At 33.8% G+C, this 20,389-nt stretch overlaps 1 protein-coding gene across 3 annotated transcripts in view; it reads left to right on the forward strand.

The window, feature by feature from the left end:
* The window catches only part of cdh23 (cadherin-related 23), a 473,177-nt gene that overhangs the window by 294,489 nt on the left and 158,299 nt on the right, over positions 1-20,389 (forward strand). For all 3 annotated transcript variants that reach the window (XM_073919489.1, XM_073919491.1, NM_214809.1), the window contains 2 exon segments: positions 7,575-7,639; positions 12,163-12,400. In XM_073919489.1, the coding sequence (XP_073775590.1) occupies positions 7,575-7,639; positions 12,163-12,400 (303 nt within the window).

A 20,389-nucleotide genomic window follows, 5' to 3' on the forward strand; every position in this document is an offset into this window, starting at 1 on the left:
CACTTACCTTGACATTAACATCAGCAGCAGCGCCGAAAAATTAAAGAGGCCTAAATCTGCTCAGGAACATCACATGTGACAGTCCGTTTCGATGAGGATCAGACTAAAATCATTTCATCAGGGGTTGAGAGTCTGAGCTCTGGGATTCACACACTTCAAAACCCATTTTGTCAAATTCGGCAAACACTTCAGTGAAGACTGTGCCGAGAGACTCCTGCAATATTAGTACTTAAATGTAGTATAAAACAGATAATATAAGTTACGCTAGATTATTATTGAAATGCAAGTACATAGATTAAAGAAATACATCAAGTTAGAGTGAAGTTACACCCTTTTTACTGATTGTAATACAAATAGTTTCAGTTCTGGAGCCAATTTTACACAACCGTTCAGTATTTTCTTATTGTTTGAATTATTGGTTGATTGATTGTTGATTGATTGGATGGTTGATGTATTGATTGATTGGTTGAATGGTTGATTTATTAATTAATTAGTTGATTGATTGATTGGATGGTTGATTGATTGATTGGTTGATTAGTTGATTGATTGGTAGATTTGTTGGTTGGTTAAATTGATTGATTGATTGATTGATTGATTGATTGATTAAATTTTGATTTATTAATTGATTGGTTGTTTAAATGGTTGGTTGGTCAGTTGATTGATTGATTGATGGAGTGATTGGTTGATTAAGCGATTGATTGGATATTTGGTTGATTGATTTGTTGATTGGATTGGTTGATTTGATTGATTGATTGATTGATTGATTGATTGATTGATTGGATGATTGATTAATTAGATGATTGATTTGATTGGTTTGTTGGTTGGTTGATTGACTGATTGGATGATTTGTTCATTTGATTGATTGATTGATTGATTGATTGATTGATTGATTGATTGATTGATTGATTGATTGATTGATTGATTGATTGATTGATTGATTGATTGATTGATTGATTGATTGATTGATTGATTTGTTACTTGCTTGGTTGATTAAATATATCAATTTATTTCAGATTCAATATATATAATAGGCAATTAATTAGCCAAAAGTTAATAGTGGCAATTTGTACTTAAGCTAAACAGTTAACTTTTTTTTAAGTTAAAGATTTGCTTTTTGCTTAATATACACTCTAACAGATGTTTCTTTGTATATTTTGAATGAAGATATTGTTTCTCTCATATTTGGACATTTTATTTTTACTACAATTATTTGAATCACATAAGTATAGCCACTTTACTTGCTTTTTATATGCTTTTAGTGTATGAAAATCACTTTCATTTGATATGATTTGACACCATAATGGGGTATCTTTGGGTTATCAAACATATTGGAAATACTTATTTTAAATAAATATATTCATTTACTTATGAATATACATTTATATAATTACACAAATGAAGGGCGTAATTATACTAAAATACAATATAATACATTTGAGTTTAAAAGTTTTTTGTTAATCAGGAATTCAAGAGGTCAAAAGTTCACACTTGTTGATTTAAAAGTTGTTTTAAATACCAGATTGCAACATTGTACCTCTTTGCAATGTATATATAGTGTGATGTTTATCACAAATATGTGTCTTATCAGGGGTGGCATAGTGGCTCAGTGGTTATCACGCTCGCATCACAGCAAGATGGTCATTGGTTTGAGCCCCGGCTAGCATTTCTGTATGGAGTTTGCATGTTCTCACCATGTCGGTGTGGGTTTCCTCTGTGTGCTCTGGTTTCCCCACTGTTCAAAAACATGCAGTATAGATGAACAAATAGTTTGTGTGTGAATGTTATAGTACACGGGTTTTTCAGTACTGGGTTGCGGCTGGAAGGGCATCCGCTGCATAAAGCATATGCCAGAATAGTTGGCGATTCATTTCGCTGTGGCTTCAAATATGTATGCTATATTTTTCTCATAAGGTCACGTAAAAGAACTGTGGTTGGTGACTTTAAATGTCATCAGATGCTCTCCGCCTGTTTAAGTGGGCAGATTTTGGCAGGAGTAAACCTGCAAATTGTCCATCCAGACGACGACTATTGGCAAAGTCTGGCTACATGAGGCAACTGAGAATACTCCAGTGTTTGTGTATAATTACCACAAATAACTGCACAAAACTCTGATCACAGATCTGTTTCAGCCCACCAATGAAAGTGCCCAGTAGCAAAAGTGCTGCAAACAGACACCTGCACATCTGCTTTGATGGATTATCATTTACAAAACAGAAAACAGCTTTTCTCTATATCAGGACCCAGCAGATGTTACACTTGCCATTTGTATGTGTGTGTGTTGAAGAGAGAAGCATCACTTGTCATACTCAGTTTTTCTTTCTCACACACACACAGCTGCGTCGTTGTTTCAGCAGGAACTTTTCTCCTTTTTTGTGTTAATTTGCATAAAGATACAAGTCAGGTTTGAATCTGTTTGCCTTCAGCACTGAAGCACTTTATTTCAGCATGCGCACACACACACACGCATTTCATGCTGTCTGTTTGCTACTATTAAACATCTATTTCTCTGGATACCTGTTAATGTTCCTGTGCTGTAGTTATCATCAAATACATTGCCATTTTGGGCTGTTTTTGTAATGTTGAATGCATGCTAAACTCAGCATCTGTTACTATGGTTTCTGCAAACACTTACTCACTGAAGTAACATATTTAGATTTTGTATTCACAACGCTACTGAATTGATGACCACATTCATACTGTTTCATCATTCCCTAATGAATTTACATGGTATATTTCCTCCATTTTTACACAAACGGATTCATTTAGAAAGGAAAAACAGTTATGTCTATTGTTCAAAATTATTATTATTTTTTGTTTATTCGTTGATTTATTTGACAGTAATTAATCAATTTATTCTTTAGTCACTACTAAATCGATGGTGATGGTAAAGACATTTATAATATTACCATTAACATCCTGGGGGTGATTATATATATATATATATATATATATATATATATATATATATATATATATATATATATATATATATTTTTTTTTTTTTATACTTTTTTTTTTTTTTTTTTTTACAGAATTAGTTTTAAAGTGATTCTATCTGATAGGTTGCAGTTTGAAAATGACAGTAAATGTAAAAAATTATGATGACAATATCAGTAGTCATTTTTAAGTGAAATAAATATCTATATTTATTAGGTTATAGTACAACTGTGTTTTTAGGTGCATTTATAATATTTATTTGACAATAAAATTATAATAATTAGCCATTTGCAATCTTATTGAATCAGAAATATGGGTAGTTTGTTCTGTGAAAAGTCAAATAGAAATAAATGTAGAGCTGATTAATTTTACATATAATTACATTTTATTGTGAAATAAAATAAGTGCTGTTGCCTCACAGCATGAAGGTCGCTGGTTCGATCCTCGGCTCAGTTGGCCTTTCTGTGTGGAGTTTGCATCTTCTCCCTGCGTTTGCGTGGGTTTCCTCCGGGTGCTCCGGTTTCCCCCACAGCCCAAAGACATGCGGTACAGGTGAATTGAGTAGGCTAAATTTTCCGTGAGTGTGTGTGAATGAGCGTCTGTGGATGTTTCCCAGAGAGGAGTTGCAGCTGGAAGGGCATCCACTGTGAAAAAAACATGCTGGATAAGTTGGCAATTTATTCCGCTGTGGTGACCCCAGATTAATAAAGGGACTAAGCCGACAAGAAAATGAATGAATGAGTGAAATAAAATATCTTTCTTCATTATTTTGTAGTACACTGTGTTATTAATGTGTATTTATAATATTTATTTAACAATAAAATGATAAATATTTAGCAACTAATTAAATGGACATTATTCTTTGTTATTAATGTACTACAACTGTTTTATTAATGTGCATGTATAATATTTATCTACCATGAAATTATAACAATTAGTAATTTGCAAACTTATTAAAGTGGAAATATTGGGAGTGTTTAGTTTGTTTTAAGTAGAAAGCTAAATTTGACAGATAATTACATTTTATAGGGAAATAAAATATCTTTATTTTATACTACAACTGTGTTGTTTGTGTGTATTAAAAATATTTGTTTAACAATAAAATTATAATAATTAGCAAATTACAAACGTATTGAATATGAAATATTGTGAGTGTTCTGTGAAAACTCGAATAGAAATACATTTATTTTCTTTTCTTACAGATAATTACATTTTATATTGAAATATTACAATATTTTTATTATTTTATAGTACAGTTGTGCTAATTAGGTGTATTTATAATATTTATTTAGCATAAAGTAATAATAATTTGCAATTTGCAAAGTTATTGAATCAGAAATATTGGGAGTGGGTTCTATAAAAACTCAAATAGAAATATATATATTTTTTCCCAAGTAGAGAGCTAGTTAATTTTACAGATAATTACATTTTATTGGGAAAATAAAGATTCTTTATTTATTATACATATATATACAGTACCGTGCAATGTGGTGGCTCAGTGGGTAGCATGTGCACCTCAAAGCAAGAAGGTTCGGCTGGGTCAGTTGGCATTTCTGTTTGGAGTTTGCATGTTCTCCCCGTGTTTGGAGTGGGTTACCTCTGGGTGCTCCGGTTTCCCCCACAAGTCCAAAGACATGAGGTACAGGTCATTTAGATATACAAAAATTGACCGTAGTGTATGAGTGCGAGTATGAATGAGTGTATATGGATGTTTCCCAGTGATGGGTTGCAGCTGGAAGGGCATCTGCTGCGTAAAACACATGCTGGATAAGTTGACAGTTCATTCTGATGTGGCGACCCCAGATTAATAAAGGGACTAAGCCAACAAGAAAATGAATGAATATACACTACCTGACATAAATCTTGTCGCCTATCCAAGTTGTAGGAACAACAAACAATAACTTGACTTTTAGTTGATCATTTGGTATCAGAAGTGGCTTATAAGAAAGGCAAAGGCCACTAGATTATGCTTATTTTACCAAAATAAAATATGATCATGCCTTGATTTTAAATTATTTAATTAGGACAGTAAGGTCTGACTTTTCTTAGACAAAAGTCACTTAACAGAAATAATGTACAGTATAGAATATAAATGCTGCAGTGGAAAAATAATGAATATTGTGCATGACTCCCATGAGCTAGGAGGACTGCATCCATACATATCAGCATTGACTCAAATACCCTAACAATAAGTCTTCTGAAATGGCAAAGACAGCATTCCTGCCGGACTCCCAGAGTTCATCAAGATTCTTTGGATTCGTTTTCAATGCCTCCTCCTTCATCCTCCTTCACCCCAGACATGCTCAATAACGTTCATGTCTGGTGACTGGGCTGGCCAATCCTGTAGCACCTTGACCCTCTTTGCTTTCAGGAACTTTGATGTGGAGGCTGAAGCATGAGAAGGAGAACATTCCTGCTGAAGAATTTGCCCTCTCCTGTGGTTTGTAATGTAATGGGCAGCACAAATGTCTTGATACCTTAGGCTGCTGATGTTGCCATCCACCCTCATACTGAATGTAACCCCAAACCACGATTTTTCCTTCATCAAACTGATTTCTGTCAGAATCTTGGCTCCAGGCGGGTTCTTTATTCTACCGTCTGCCACTTTTCCAAATGATCAACTAGATGTCAAGTTATTATTTGTTTTTCTTACAACTGGGATTGACAAGACCTTTGTCAGGTAGTGTATATAAAATAATAGTTAGAAATATACAATCTTTTTGAATCTGAAATAAAATATTGGTAGTGTGTTATGTGTAAACACATAGAAGCAGCAAGTATTACAGAATTAAACCAAAATGTTTGTTTGCTTAGGACAAGTGAACTACAACACACTTTTTTTTTTAACTGCAAATAAAGTCCAACGCTGTCTCACGGCAATTCATAACTTTTTGATTTAGTGGCTAATTCTTATAAATTTGTACAATCTCTCTTACAATTTAGTACAGGGTTTTTCAAAGTCTAAGACAGTGGGCCTCCCTTTTGACACAACTTATCCATTGGCGCCCCCCTCCTCCCAAACACGCACGCACACACACACACACACACACACACACACACACACACATATATATATATATATATATATATATATATATATATATATATATATATATATATATATATATACAGTATATATAAAGACACAGACAGATGTCAGACGGTTAACTCACTTTTATTATCATTTGCAAGAAAGTGCAATTATTTACAGAGTAATAACAAGTATTTTAATATAACGTTTTTAAAACTAGGATGATGGTTCAATATGAATAGAATAGATCCAAGAACTGTCCATCCCAGTCAAAACAGTCGAAGTTTAGTGGGTCTCATGCTGTCATTAGCCAAAATATTTTGACAAACCACACATAAAGGTCGTGGTTCATCAGTTGGTCCTGTCCACGTAAATCCTAAACTCAAATACTGATCATCATATCGTCGTCTTTTGGGTTTAAGCCCTGAACTTGAAGGCTTTTGTGGCGAGGGGGCGTGGCCGAGAGCCGTGGGATGGAGTGACGCCACCGCGTAAGTGGATACACCTACGGTGCGCACCTGCCTCAGATCCCACGGAAGGAGCCCTGGATCATAAAAGGAGGAATGTGGGCAGAGGAAGCCGAGAGAGGACCGGACCCGGACATATTTTACTTTTGCTTTCAGTTTGACGGCAGTCTCCGTGAGGAGCTGCCGTCCGTCACTGTCATTAATAAATCACTTTAAAACTGCTTCGGTTCTCCGCCTCCTTCTTCCCGGCGGCCAAAGGGCCTTGAACTTCATTACAGCTTTGAATCGGGGGGGGGTCTCAGAAACCGACCTATTGTACTAGCAGGCGGGCTAATACCTGTATTGGCGGGCTTGCCAAACAGAAGCGAATTCACAGCTATGGCCTTCTGGGTAAAAAAGGTTTTCTTATATTTGACGTATTATTTTTTTTTGCTTTGTTTAATTAAAACGTTTAAATGTAATAAAAAATACATATAATAATTAAACTTAATAATTATATTTTTATTATATTATATTTTTTCCTGCGCCTCCCCTGACATGCTCTGGTGCCCCCCAGGGGAGGGGCGCCTCACACTTTGAAAACCCCTGATTTAGTACAATTTGCTCATTCTCCAATGATGGTTGGGTTTAGTATCTTTCACATGTCTATTTTCATACTACAACTCGTGAATTTGTACAAATTAGCCACTAAACTGACAAAACGTAAAATAGTTGTTTCCTCGTGGGATCAGGCTGGAAAATCAGTGTTCTTGAATGAGGTTGAACGTGTCAGAGAAAACACTTCTGTGCTGTCACTCATCTTTACTTTCTCCTGCTTTAAAGCTTTGCTCTTTGTAGAGGTGGATCTGACATTAGAGGAGAGGAAGGTGAAGTTAAAGCTGCTGTTGTTTCGGGGTAGAGGACGGGGCGCGCGGTTCATGCCAGCCCATCTGCTGTGAGCTCAGATCCTGTGTGTGCGTGTGTGTGTCGGTGTTAATCGTGCAGAACCGAGTATTTTGTAGGGTAGGACAGGCTATGCTGACACCATCATCTCAATATTAAAACACTCAAGACTTACACACATTCGCATGCAGAGCGAGCACCACTGTGTCTCATAGATGCTCATGTTTGTGTTTGTGTGTGTGTGTTTCTCTCTGCAGGCCACGGATAATGACATTGGCACGTTTGGAGTGGTTCGGTATTACTTCAGCGATGAGCCAGACCAGTGAGATTATCATTCATTAACATACTGTGACCTTTCACATTGATACAGCATCCTGGTTAATTCATTCATTTCCTCTGATTCATTTAATCCTCATCTCTGTAGGTTTGCATGCTTTCCCCCTTCTGTTCCTGTAGACTGCTTGCTTTGTGGCTGTGTTTGCAATGCATAGTGTTTACTGCCTTTACTTCTTGCAGCAATTCATATTTTAAAACGCATTAGGCTTATGTCTCATGACATTACGATATGCACATCATTTGTTGAGCAGCATGCAGTTATTAGCTTATTTCAGTAATGAAATGAGTAATTTACTTTTTTATTTTTTAAGGAAAAGTTATTTATAAATGCAAACATTGTAGTTCATTTGTTTATTTTGTTCAGGAGTTAGACATATTTATACATGCATTTATACATTTGTTTATGCACTCAAAAAAAAAAAAAAAAAATGTTGAATTAACATGATTTAATTGTGTCACCCTTTATGCATCTAATCCAATCAAGTAAACCTGAACTGCTTTGAACATGTTGTATGAACACAAAGCACATTTGTAGATAACACATGGTTTCAATATGTCAGTCTAACTTCTTTGCAACTAATTGACTCAAAATGTTTGTATTGTGTTATTCTAATTAAAATGATTCTAATTTACTCAATGTAACACTAAAGCTTTACTTTAACGAAATTATGTCTTGTTAAGTCAGCTAGTAAATTTCTTGTTCAATATTGTTGTTTAAATTCATTCCTTCATTTTCTTGTCGGCTTAGTCCCTTTATTAATCCGGGGTCGCCACAGCGGAATGAACCACCAACTTATCCAGCAAGTTTTTTACGCAGCGGATACCCTTCCAGCCCCAACCCATCTGTTGTTTAAATTACATTTTTTAAATTACAATACTATGAAGCAAGATTTAAAATTAAGTAATTCAACACAAAAAGGACAGAAAACATGTTATATATATATATATATATATATATATATATATATATATATATATATATATATATATATATACATATATATACATATATATATATATATATATACATATATATATATATATATATATATATATATATATATATATATATATATATATATATATATATATATATATATATATATATATATATATATATCTTTTATTATAGCCTTTAGCAGGCACCAATCACATTTAAACAAATTTCTTTTTTAATATTCTGATACAAAATGTTATTTAATATCCAAAATTGTAATATGTAATATAAAATGTATAAGAAACATTTAGCCAACAACATAACATGCATAACATTCAAGCTCTTGGGAAAACCAATTCCCAAACTGTGCCGAAAACATGCAGTGATTTGTCAATTTGAAGCGTCTCAGTCTCATTGAATCAACATGTTCTGATCAAATTCATTTGATTATTTCTTGATTCAGTTTCAAATAACATGAATTAGTCATTTAACATACGTAAACTTGATTTATTCTTTTCAATCTGACAAATTTTTATTTTGTAAATCCAATACATGCCTAGTTGATTTTTTTGAGTGTGGAAATTCAAACACTCTGCATTAAATTGGCTAAAACTGAAAGTGTAAATGAAAAGCTAATTAGTAATCATTTTTTTTAAAAATAAACAAATTAATAAAAACTTAAAACAACAAAAGCCTCTCAGCAGACACACAACATCAGGATGGTAATATTAGGTTTGATTTAAGTCGCCAGCATCTAAGGACGGTGTTATTTGTATGTCCAATAATAACATGAAATAACATCGATATTTGATTTGATTAGTTGATTATAGGTTGTGTTGGAAAGTGACCAAAATCCAACATATTAAACCAACATCATAATACTGACATTTATTCATCAGGTATGGCAACTAAAATCCAACGGCTGATAGTGGTATTGTCCACACAATGTCAAGCTTTAACATGTAATGTTATGTAATGCGTATTTACTGTATATAGCGCATCTATTGTGTATAGACGTACACCCAAAGCGCTTCACAATTATGAGAGGGGGCCTCTCCACACCACCACCAGTGTGCAAAGGTGCCAGTGCGCTCACCACACACCAGTTATTGGGGGAGTGGAGGGACAGTGGTAGAGCCATTCCGTGTATGGGGATGATTGAGAGGCCATGATGGGTAAGGGCCGATGGAGGAAATTTGGCCAGGACACAAGGGTTACACCCCTACTCTTTACGTGAAGTGCCATGGGATTTTTGATGACCACAGAGAGTCAGAACCTCGGTTTAATTTCTCTTCTGAAAGACAACATCTCTTAGACATTGATATTTAGTTGTTTTCAGGTTGTGTTGGAAAGTAACCATCTGTTCGACATTGGACATTGACGCTGGTCTGACATTGGGTTTTGATGTTAACCCGATTTACATTTGGGAAAAAAAAATTAAAAATGTACCATGACGTTGGGGTACAGCGTCAATCTGATGTCATGTTGACATCCTGTGTCTGGTTGGATTCAACCAATAATTATTATGGGTTGAAAATGTATTAATATTAATTATCATAAAAGCTAAATCAAAATATTAATTAATAGTAAATATGTAAATTGTAAATTATTCTAAATAATGCATTAATATTTACAGTAACCAAAATGTTAAATAAAAATTTATAATTGGTGTGTTTGTTGCCTTAGATCAGGGGTGACCAACCCTGAGATCTACCTTCCTGCAGATTTCAGTTGCAACCCATATCAAACACACCTGCCTGTAATTATCAAGTGCTGTTCAGGTCCGAAATTAATTGGCTCAGGTGTGTTTGATCAGGGTTGAAGGTGAACTTTGCAGTTACATGTAGGTAGATCTCCAGGAACAGGGTTGAGCACCACTGCCTTAGATTCTGATGGGAGGAAAAAATCTCCTCCGTGTATGTTCAGCAATTTCAGTTTTATGGCAATAAATTGGTTCTTTTCATTGCCTTTAAAGAGAAATAATTCCACATAAACATTGAAGGCTGAGAAAAATACTCAGAAGAAATATATTGAGAAAAAACTGAAAAAAATATTTTGGAAGAAAATGCGAGAGGCATCTGAACTCTTTATACAGTTGAAGTCAGAATTATTCGGCCCTCCCCTGTTTATTTTTTCCCCCAATTTCTGTTAAACAGAGAGAAGATTTTCTCAAGACATTTTTAAACATAATAGTTTTAATAACTCATTACTAATAACTGATTTATTTTATCTTTGTCATGATGACAGTAAATAATATCTCACTAGATACTTTTCAAGACACTTCTATACAGCTTAAAGTGACATTTAAAGGCTTAACTAGGTTAATTAGGTTAACTAGGCAGATTAGGGTAATTAGGCAAGTCCTTGTATAATGATGGTTTGTTCTGTAGACTATCGAAAAATATATAGCTTAAAGGGGCTAATAATTTTGACCTTAAAATGTATTTAAAAAAAATTCAAAACTGCTTTTATTCTAGCTGAAACAAAACAAAGCAGATATTCTCCAGAAGAAAAAAAATATTATTAGACAAACTGTGGAAAAAATCTTTGCTCTGTTAAACATCATTTAGGAAATAATTAAGAAAAAAAATTCTAAGGGGGTTTAATAGTTCTGATTTCAAATCTATGTGTATGTATATATAAATATAAATATATCCTCTGTGTATGTTCAGTAAGTTTAGTTTTATGGCAATAAATCAGTTGTTTTCATTGTCTTTAAAGTGAAATAATTCAACATTAACACAGGATGCTGAGGAAAATACTCATTTTGAAAGAAAAGGCAAGACATCACTTAGAGGTTTTGCATCTAAACTCTTCATATATGATTTAAATACAATAAGTTTACAGTTGAGGTCCTTAATTACTAAAATTGAAAATAAATCAAGCATATATACACACATATCCCCATTTTTCAGTCACAACAAATGAAAGCATTTGTTTGCTTTGACTAATTGTAATCGGGGGAAAAATATCAGATTATGTAGTTAAATTTCCATAGCCCTATCCACTAGTTAAGTGTGACGTCACACAAAGCATTTTCCGGGTCCAAATGCTCTATCAAACTGTAAGGGAAGACTAAAAAATGCTAATAATAAAAGCTTACAAAGCAATGTAATACTTTTGAAAATCCTGATCGCATTATATCTGATGGCCAGAAAGTGATTAGTTGTTTATAAATTGTTCAAATATTGATGTCTGTGATGCAGCATGTACAGAGACGGTTGTGTACGCCATGATTTTATATAAAATTCCCTTTAATGTGTGATATGACTAAACAGAGGTCATGAATGAATATTTTATCAATTCAGATGAGTAGTGGCTTAGACCCGGAAACAGTATTCCAAACGTCATGTCTTAACAAGTGGATATGTGTCCAATGACTACATTTCTAATGACTAAAACTGAAAGAAAATTATAAACAACGATAAAAGTACAACAATTTTAATGTATTATGCAATACTGGACACATCCCCTGCATGATCCAGCACTTTCAAACTTCTGAATGACTAGTTGCTATAATTTCTTAATCATCTTGCTCATGTTAGTTGGTTGATGGTGGCTGGTTTGCGCAGGTTCTCATTGGATGCTGAGACGGGTTGGGTGACTCTGAGAGGTCGGCTGGATTATGAGCTCATGCGGCGCTTCACTCTGACCATACTGGCCCGGGATGGAGGAGGAGAGGAGACCACAGGACGCCTCCGCATTAATGTGATGGATGTAAACGACAATGCTCCGGTCTTCCAGAAGGAGGCGTACACAGGCTCACTCATGGAGAACGAACAGGCTCCGCAGCAGGTCATCCGAGCCCGGGTGAGAAACATCAAGTGGCGATTGATTTGAAAAATATACAAAATTGAGGATTAACTAGAACAGGGGTTCCCCAACTTTTCAGCCCGCGACCCCCAGAATAACAATGCCAGTGGCTCGCAACCCCCAAATTCCTAGGAGGTGTACAATATAAATATACAAACATTGCGCACACAACAATAAGCCTTTATAAACACAAGAATATTGACAATAGAAAAAACAGTCTAATGACCATATAATATTTATAGTCATTTATTAATTTGTTAAATTTAATATAACCTCAATTAAAGAGACCAGTTTTCAGCAGCAATGTTTTCAGCACAATTCTATTCTTGTTTTAATTTTGGAGACTGCCTTCCATTCTACCTTTTATAAATGTAAAACAGGCCACAAAAATCTAAATAATAATCAATAACCAATGCATAAAACAAACGTTAAAATTTTTAAATAAAATTTAAAAAAAAAAATTCGGAGGTTCAGAATCTATATCCAGGGCCATGCCTATAGTAGGAAACATTGAGTTTCTCCCATCTGTGTTGGATGGTGGATTTCGAATATGGACAGATAAAAGACTTATAACAATAATTCAGTTATTCGTTGGAAAAGAAATTAAACCATTCTCACAACTCCAAGAAAAATTTATTTCATCTAAAGATATGTCTAGGTTCTTCCAAATAAGACATAACATTAAATGCAAGAAGCAAAAAAAAAAAAAAAAAAAAAAAACAGGTCAATATAATGGAAAAAAAATGACTGCATGTCTTCAAATGAAGACTTTCATTTGATATTTTTCTGAAGAGGTGGAAAAGTGTTGCAACATATTTAGATATGTATATTTAGAGATTACTATCCCCACTGTAATATAAGGTAACTACAATATAACACAATTTAACTTGATGTACAAATGTATCCCCTGAAAAGTAATTATGATGGCAGAACCTTTTATTTATTTATTTTTAATATTTTATTTTAATTATTACTATTATTATTTTTTTTATATATAATTTCATTATAATGACATTTTTCGTATTCCCTCATCTGTAAGGCGTTAAATTTAAAAAAAAAAAAAAAAAAATTGTAACTTTAAAAAAAAAACTTTCTCAAAAAACTTTTGGAGACCGCCAATCAGAGATCATTCTCAATGTTCAGTTGTGGCCTGTATTTATATGTAATTTATTTGGTTGCCATAAAAGTGTCGATTGTTTAACCTGGTGCAATAAAAGTAATCTGCTGCAGCTGAAGCTATTGCTGTGTTTTTAATCTAACGTAAACAGCAATCCCATGAAAAAAACAAATTGAAAGGCCGATGGCTTTTATTTGCATGTTTTTGCTTTTTTATGTAACTATTAACCGCTACATTGGTTATGGGTAAAATATCGTAATTTTAATAGTTTAATATATTTTATTTGACTTTTTGAAATCACCAAGCGTACCCCTCTCATTGTCCCATGACCCCCACTTTGGGTACCACTGGACTAGAACACTGTAAAAAAAAATCCTGCTGCCTTAATTCTTTTGTTAAATCAAATGACCTTCTCTAGTCATTTCAACTTAACGTGACTCAAACGGACTAAAAATGTTAATTCAAACCTGATTATCTTATTAAAATAATTCAGAGTGCATCCGGAAAGTATTTATAGCGATTCAGTTTTTCCACATTTTTTTTGTTACAGCCTTATTAAAAAATGGATTAAATTCATTTATTTTCTCAAAATTCTACACACAATACCCCATAATGAAGAATTTTGAGGAAATAAATGAATTGAATCCATTTTGGAATAAGGCTGTAACATAAAAAATGTGGAAAAACTGAAGCGCTATGAAAACTTTCCCGATGCATTATAAATCAAATTAACTTTTTAGTCAAATGGACTAAAAATATTAAGTTAAAATTAGTATGACCTAAAGTTAAACTTTGCAGAACTTAAAAAAATTATCAAAATAAGTTAACCTGTTAGACAGCATCCCCCTAACTGAACACCTACCTAACTGAAAATAGTAACAGTCCCTGACCCCAGTGAGCTTCAAGCAAACATTAGGTATCATTGAATTAAAGATACTTTCAGCTTTACTATGGTCCATCTAGCCAGTTTATATTTTCTTTTAAAAAGGTTATATAAGCTGAAGTAATAAGAAAGAAAAATTGGACTGTGTTACATATTATTTTTTTCATATACAAACACATGAAAACATTCTTGTAATAACCTAGAAAAATGCCTTGAAAGCCAAGTGTCTCATGAGTTTATATTTCACATTGATATAAACGAAGATATGAAGATATGCAAAATCAGATTTCTGCAACATAAGCAATATAAGCATATTTTTGTCTTGACTCTTTGTCATAATTGTTACAGTGAAAGAGGAGTTGCTGTTCACTTGTAAAACTGATGTTTTTCAGAGTAAACTGGGATATTCTTCATGATCTGATTGAATATTATGTTGCTGAATAGACAGAAATGGTGGAAAAGTTGGAGGGGGTTGTAAAGTCAACTTTCTCCATTTTCTCCCTCAAAGACAAAAAAAAAAAAAAAAAAAAAAACTTACACAGATGCATCAAGCACAACCAGTCACAACTAGATTTTAAAAAGTTGGTCAAGGCACACTTTGAAGTAGACTTGAGAAAAACCCAAGCTTGGAAGTTTGAAGCTGTAGAAGCTTAAATATTTGAAGATTTTCAGCTTGAAGTAGTGTGGTGTTTAAAACGATTCTTTAATGATTTCATCAAATATTGATTTCTTAACTCTTCTGTAGTTAAAACATTGATATTGTGTTGACTAAAAGTGGATATAAACTTGCAGCTTATAACTAGTTATCACTTTGTGCTCTAATCAAATAATTCAAATTATTATTATGAATTGTCAATAATTTTACAAATATTTCCAAAGTGCTGTTTAACGTAAAGAAGTTTTTCCAACACATTTTTAAACATTGTACCTTTAATAAATCATTTCTAATAACTGATTTTTTCATTTTTGCCCTCATGACAGTACATAACATATTACTAGATATTTTTCAAAAAGCTAGTATTCAGCTTAAAGGGAAATTTAAAGGCTTGACTAGGTTAATTAGGTTAGGTTAATTAAGCAAGTAATTGGACAACAGTGGTTTGTTTCTGTAGCCAATCGAGAAGAAATGCTTCCTAATGGTATTGACCTTAAAGGGCCATGAAACCCCCTCGTTTCAGCAGTGTGTTTTCACACCTCTACTTTGGAAAAAGTCAGAAAAGTGGGCGTGTCCAGCTCTGTTTAGGGGGGAGTGTCAGAGGAAGAAATGAGGCTTGGTGTGGGAGTGTCTATTTGGGCGCGCTGTATTTCAGAGTCAAAACAAACACCCACAGCGGACAATGTGACTGTGTTTACATGGACATCTGTAGTCGAATTATTTGCCAAATTATTAAATGGTGGACTTTAACTGCAGTTTGGCTCTTTCATTCAGGGAATTCATTCATGTCCCTCCCGACAAACGTGATGTTTGATTCGAGGCGCTGCTCTAAGCGTGTATTTTTTATGCAATGTTTGGTACCGCATGGCGAATGAGAGAAAAAAAACTCAGCATTTCCCGGAAACTTAGATGCACTCGGCAGGTAGCGTCAGAAAGAAACGTGTGTTATTCCGGTCACAAAATCCAACACGAGGTTATAGTTTGGTTGTAACTGTTAGTGCTAACTATTGCACTCGGTGCAATAGTTTGTTTGATACGAATAAAATACGAACTGAATAAACAAAGAGCACTGGTCGCTCACTTACCAAATCTGTAGAGACAGGACAATCACCAGCAACTAGAGCCGCGTCTTTATTTAGAGGAGACTACAATCTGGATCTCAGCGTTTGCAGATGAGAACAGCTCTCAGGTAAACAATAATCCTCCTTAGACACGTAAGTTATTGTTGTCGCGCATCGCGTACACGTGTGAGTCTGCGCTCTCACAGAGAGAAAATGAAAACGAAACTTAACTGCAGCAAACTATAAAAGCAACACTTCACGCTTGTTTTGCCAACACAACGTGGCGTCTTTGCCGTCTACACTGTGACAGTAATGAATATTAATAAAGTTGCACAATAGAGCGCGCTGATTGGTTTGAACCAAGCCTTACTCATGCATTAATGCAGCAGGCTGTAAGACGTAATAAGACACACTCTGGCACAGACGCCCAGTCTGCACGCTGGAATACAAACTATTATGTCATGACCGTGACGCAGCTTCAAAAATTCGTTTCAAACAGGAAGTACGAACTTGCTTGAAATAACGCAAAAACAACCAATTTACACTTTTTAGTGAAATATAGGTGTCCTAATAGTGTTTTTAGCAGTGTGGGACACATATACAACTGTCAACAGCTCAAAAAATGTGTTTTGGTGTTTCGTGACCCTTTAAAAAAATGTTTAAACAAGTTTTTTTTTAAATAGTTTTTATTCCAGCCAAACTAAAAGAAAACAATACAGTATAAAAAAAAAAGATATTGCAGGAAATGCTGTGGAAAAATACCCTTGTTCCATTAAGCAAAAAATAAAATAAATGAAAGTTCACTGGTGGCCAAATAGTGTTGCTTTCAACTGTAGATAGAAAGGTTCAGAAAGTTTACAATAGGATATTCTGTTATAATCAACAAGAGTCTTTGCTCTTGGGCACGTTTATTGAAATAGCACATTTCATACACAATGGTAATTCACATAAACAAGAATAAAAGAAACAAGAGTAAAAAAAACGAAGAATAAAAATAATTACAAATTTATTTAACTTTGTTAAAACAGGTTTTAAAGGAATTCTTCAAGACGAAAGTACAGAGATAAGAAAACTCTGGTTATTTATAGTGAGTTAGGAATCATCTGATTGGTGCATCAGTCGTGAGCTGCCGCGGGACCAGCTGTGAACAATCATACGCATGTGATTCTCTTGCAATTAGTTTATAAATAAACTTCTTAAAAAAAGAAAGGAAAGAAAGACATAATAGTTTAATCTGTCAGATGTAGTACAGTGCTCATTCAGTGAAGGCACAGCTAAACAGATGTTTTTTCAGTCTTGATTTGAATGTGCCTAATGTTGGAGCACATCTGATCATTTGTGGAAGCTGATTCCAGCAGCGGGAGGTGTAGTAGCTGAAAGCTGATTCACCCTACTTTGACTGAACTCTTGGAGTTTCTAATTTACTCGATTCTAATGATCTGAGGGATCTGTTAGGTTTGTATTCAGTGAGCATATCTGTAATGTACTGAGGTCTTAGGCCATTTAGTGATTTATAGACAAGTAATAATACTTTAAAATCTATTGTGAATGTAACTGGGAGCCAGTGCAAAGACCTGAGGACAGGTGTGATGTGCTCTGATTCCTGGTTTTGGTCTGAATCCTGGCAGCAGTGTTCTGGATGAGCTGACTGTCTTTTTGGGAAGACCACTGTGGAGTCCATTACAGTAATCCACCCTGCTGCTGATGAAAGCATGAACAAGTTTCTCCAAGTTCTCACTGGAAACAAAGCATCTAATTCCTGCAATGTTTTGGAGATGATAGTATGCTGATTTAGTTACTGAATTGAAATATAAATCTATGGTGTTTGAGTTGTTTTAGGGAAAATGTGAAGTCAGAATTGATGGTCAGAGTGGAGTTGGGAGGCTGTAGATTGACATTTATGGAGTAGTTAATATTAGAAATGCTGGTCTCAGAAGAATAGTCTAATATTATGGAAATTTCAATGGCGTAACAGCAAGAGTCATTGAGATGAATGAGAATGTGATCCGCTTGCTGTTAGAGACCTCCTGTTCTGTAGTGTTGTAGCGTGTCGGTCATTTAGTTAGTGCTCAGAGTGTCTGAATCAGTGTTTAATTCTGTGTGTTTGGGCATGGCAGTACTAATAACAGCCGTCTGCTTTGATCTGTGCTGTGATGGACAGTTTGACTGATCTGACCAGCAGGGGGAGATGTGTGTGTGTGTGTGTGTGTGTGTGTGTGTGTGTGTGTGTGTGTGTGTGTGTGTGTGTGTGTGTGTGTGTGTGTGTGTGTGTGTGTGTGTGTGTGTGTGTGTGTGTGTGTGTGTGTGTGTGTGTGTGTGTGTGTGTGTGTGTGTGTGTGTGTGTGTGTGTGTGTGTGTGTTTGCCTGTTCACATTATAAAACATACATTTTCTTGGAAGTGCAAGAATGATACACATCTTAAGACAAAAAGTGATACAGTAGATACGATTTTCAAATAATTTAGTAATTTTTACATGATTTTTATATACTGAATGTTTTTAGATTTTGGATTTTATTTCTTTAAGAGTGATATACTGTGACTTGGACTTTGATGAAGTGTTATAGACATTATGTTCATACATTTGGTCATTTATTAATACTATTGTTTAATATAAATCATATGTAAATCATAATGTAATCAATCAACTATGTAAACAATGCAAATCTTAAATACATTCTATAAAATTGGCTATTTATGTCTCAGTTTAATTTGTGTTTAGATTTTAATCATTATATTTTGTTTAACTTTTATTTTTATCTCAGTGACAAAATAACATTATTTTTCTAGATGTTAAATTTTTGTTAATTTCTGTAATTTTATGCACTTTTTTATTGATTACATTTTTCTAATTTGTCATCTAATTTATTATAATTTATAATTGTATTATTAATTTTAGTTAACAACAACACTGCTTTGACACTATAAAAACATTGATATTTTTGTTTATTTATACATTGATTCATTTTCTTGTCGGCTTAGTCCCTTTATTAATCTGGAGTCGCCACAGTGGAATGAACCGCCAACTTATCCAGCATATGTTTTACGCAGCGGATGCCCTTGCAGCTGCAACACATCACTGATAACATTTTTGTTTATAGTTTACGGTTTCCTTTAATTTAGCTTTAATTTATTTTAACAATAATGAAATAATTTATTATTTAATTTTACATTGGCTTGCAAAAGGTCATGAGACCCACAGTATTCGTTTATAAAATATCAGACAAGCAAATATGGAAATACATTTAGTGAAGCTGTGTGGAATCTCTCATGAAAATATAAGAAAACCAAAATGAATTTCTGAGTGTGTTTAATAATGTGGAGTATTGGTAATATGGTGATTGTTTTATTTCTTTTTGCTTGAGTCACATGTGAGCTTTTAGACCAGGGTGTTCGCAGGGTCTTAAAATGTGTTACATTTAAAAAAATGACATTTTAGACCTTAAAAAGTCCTAAATTCACTGAGATATTTTGTTGTAGGTCTTAGATTGTTTTAAACAGGTCTTAATTTTCCTTTATCCATGTAAAGCTACCCGATGAAGCCAACACTTATCCAATCACCAACAGTCCATCACAATAAAACTTTTAACAAAAGTTACATTTATATCAACTCTATATTCCAATTTGTTTTTATTTTCTCTCTTACATCCTTACAAAAATGTTTGTTTAAAAGTTATACATGTATTTATAGCTGTCTGCTGGGGACCCTGGCCTAGACGGTCTTTTGTGCATAAACTTAGTTTTTTATAGTTTTTAAAACTTGTCTCTTTTAAAAGAAAGGTTATGCTGACAAAATATAGATTTATATAAATAGAGTTGGCTTGTTCTCATGCATTATTTGAATTATGTGGCTAAGAAAGAACTAATTATTATTTTTTTAAAATCTTTCCCACTGGCCACATGAAAAAGAATCCTTAGTGTTTAGCCCTGGATAAGTCTGAAATTTAAGTTTTAAAAAAAGTTTTAAAATATGTAAAATTTAACTAAGTGTAAACAGCAGAAACCCTGTAAACAAGGACCGAGCAATATTGAAAATAAAACTGCCAATGTTTTTTTTTTTTTTTTTTTTTTTTTTTTGCTATATATATTGCGAAATGAATATAGTTTCTCCTCAGGATTTGTATAGCTCAATTTAGAAAGAATTGATAATTTTATATTGATTGGGATGATTTCCTAGGGCAAATAAACAGCATTAATTAAGCCTATAGCCTTTTATGGTTTTCTGGAATAATTCTAACTGTATTCAGGTACAGAAGGTAAATAATCAAATGC

The sequence above is a fragment of the Danio rerio genome, chromosome 13 (genome assembly GCF_049306965.1).
Source record: "Danio rerio strain Tuebingen ecotype United States chromosome 13, GRCz12tu, whole genome shotgun sequence".
In the NCBI taxonomy this organism is placed as follows: domain Eukaryota; kingdom Metazoa; phylum Chordata; class Actinopteri; order Cypriniformes; family Danionidae; genus Danio; species Danio rerio.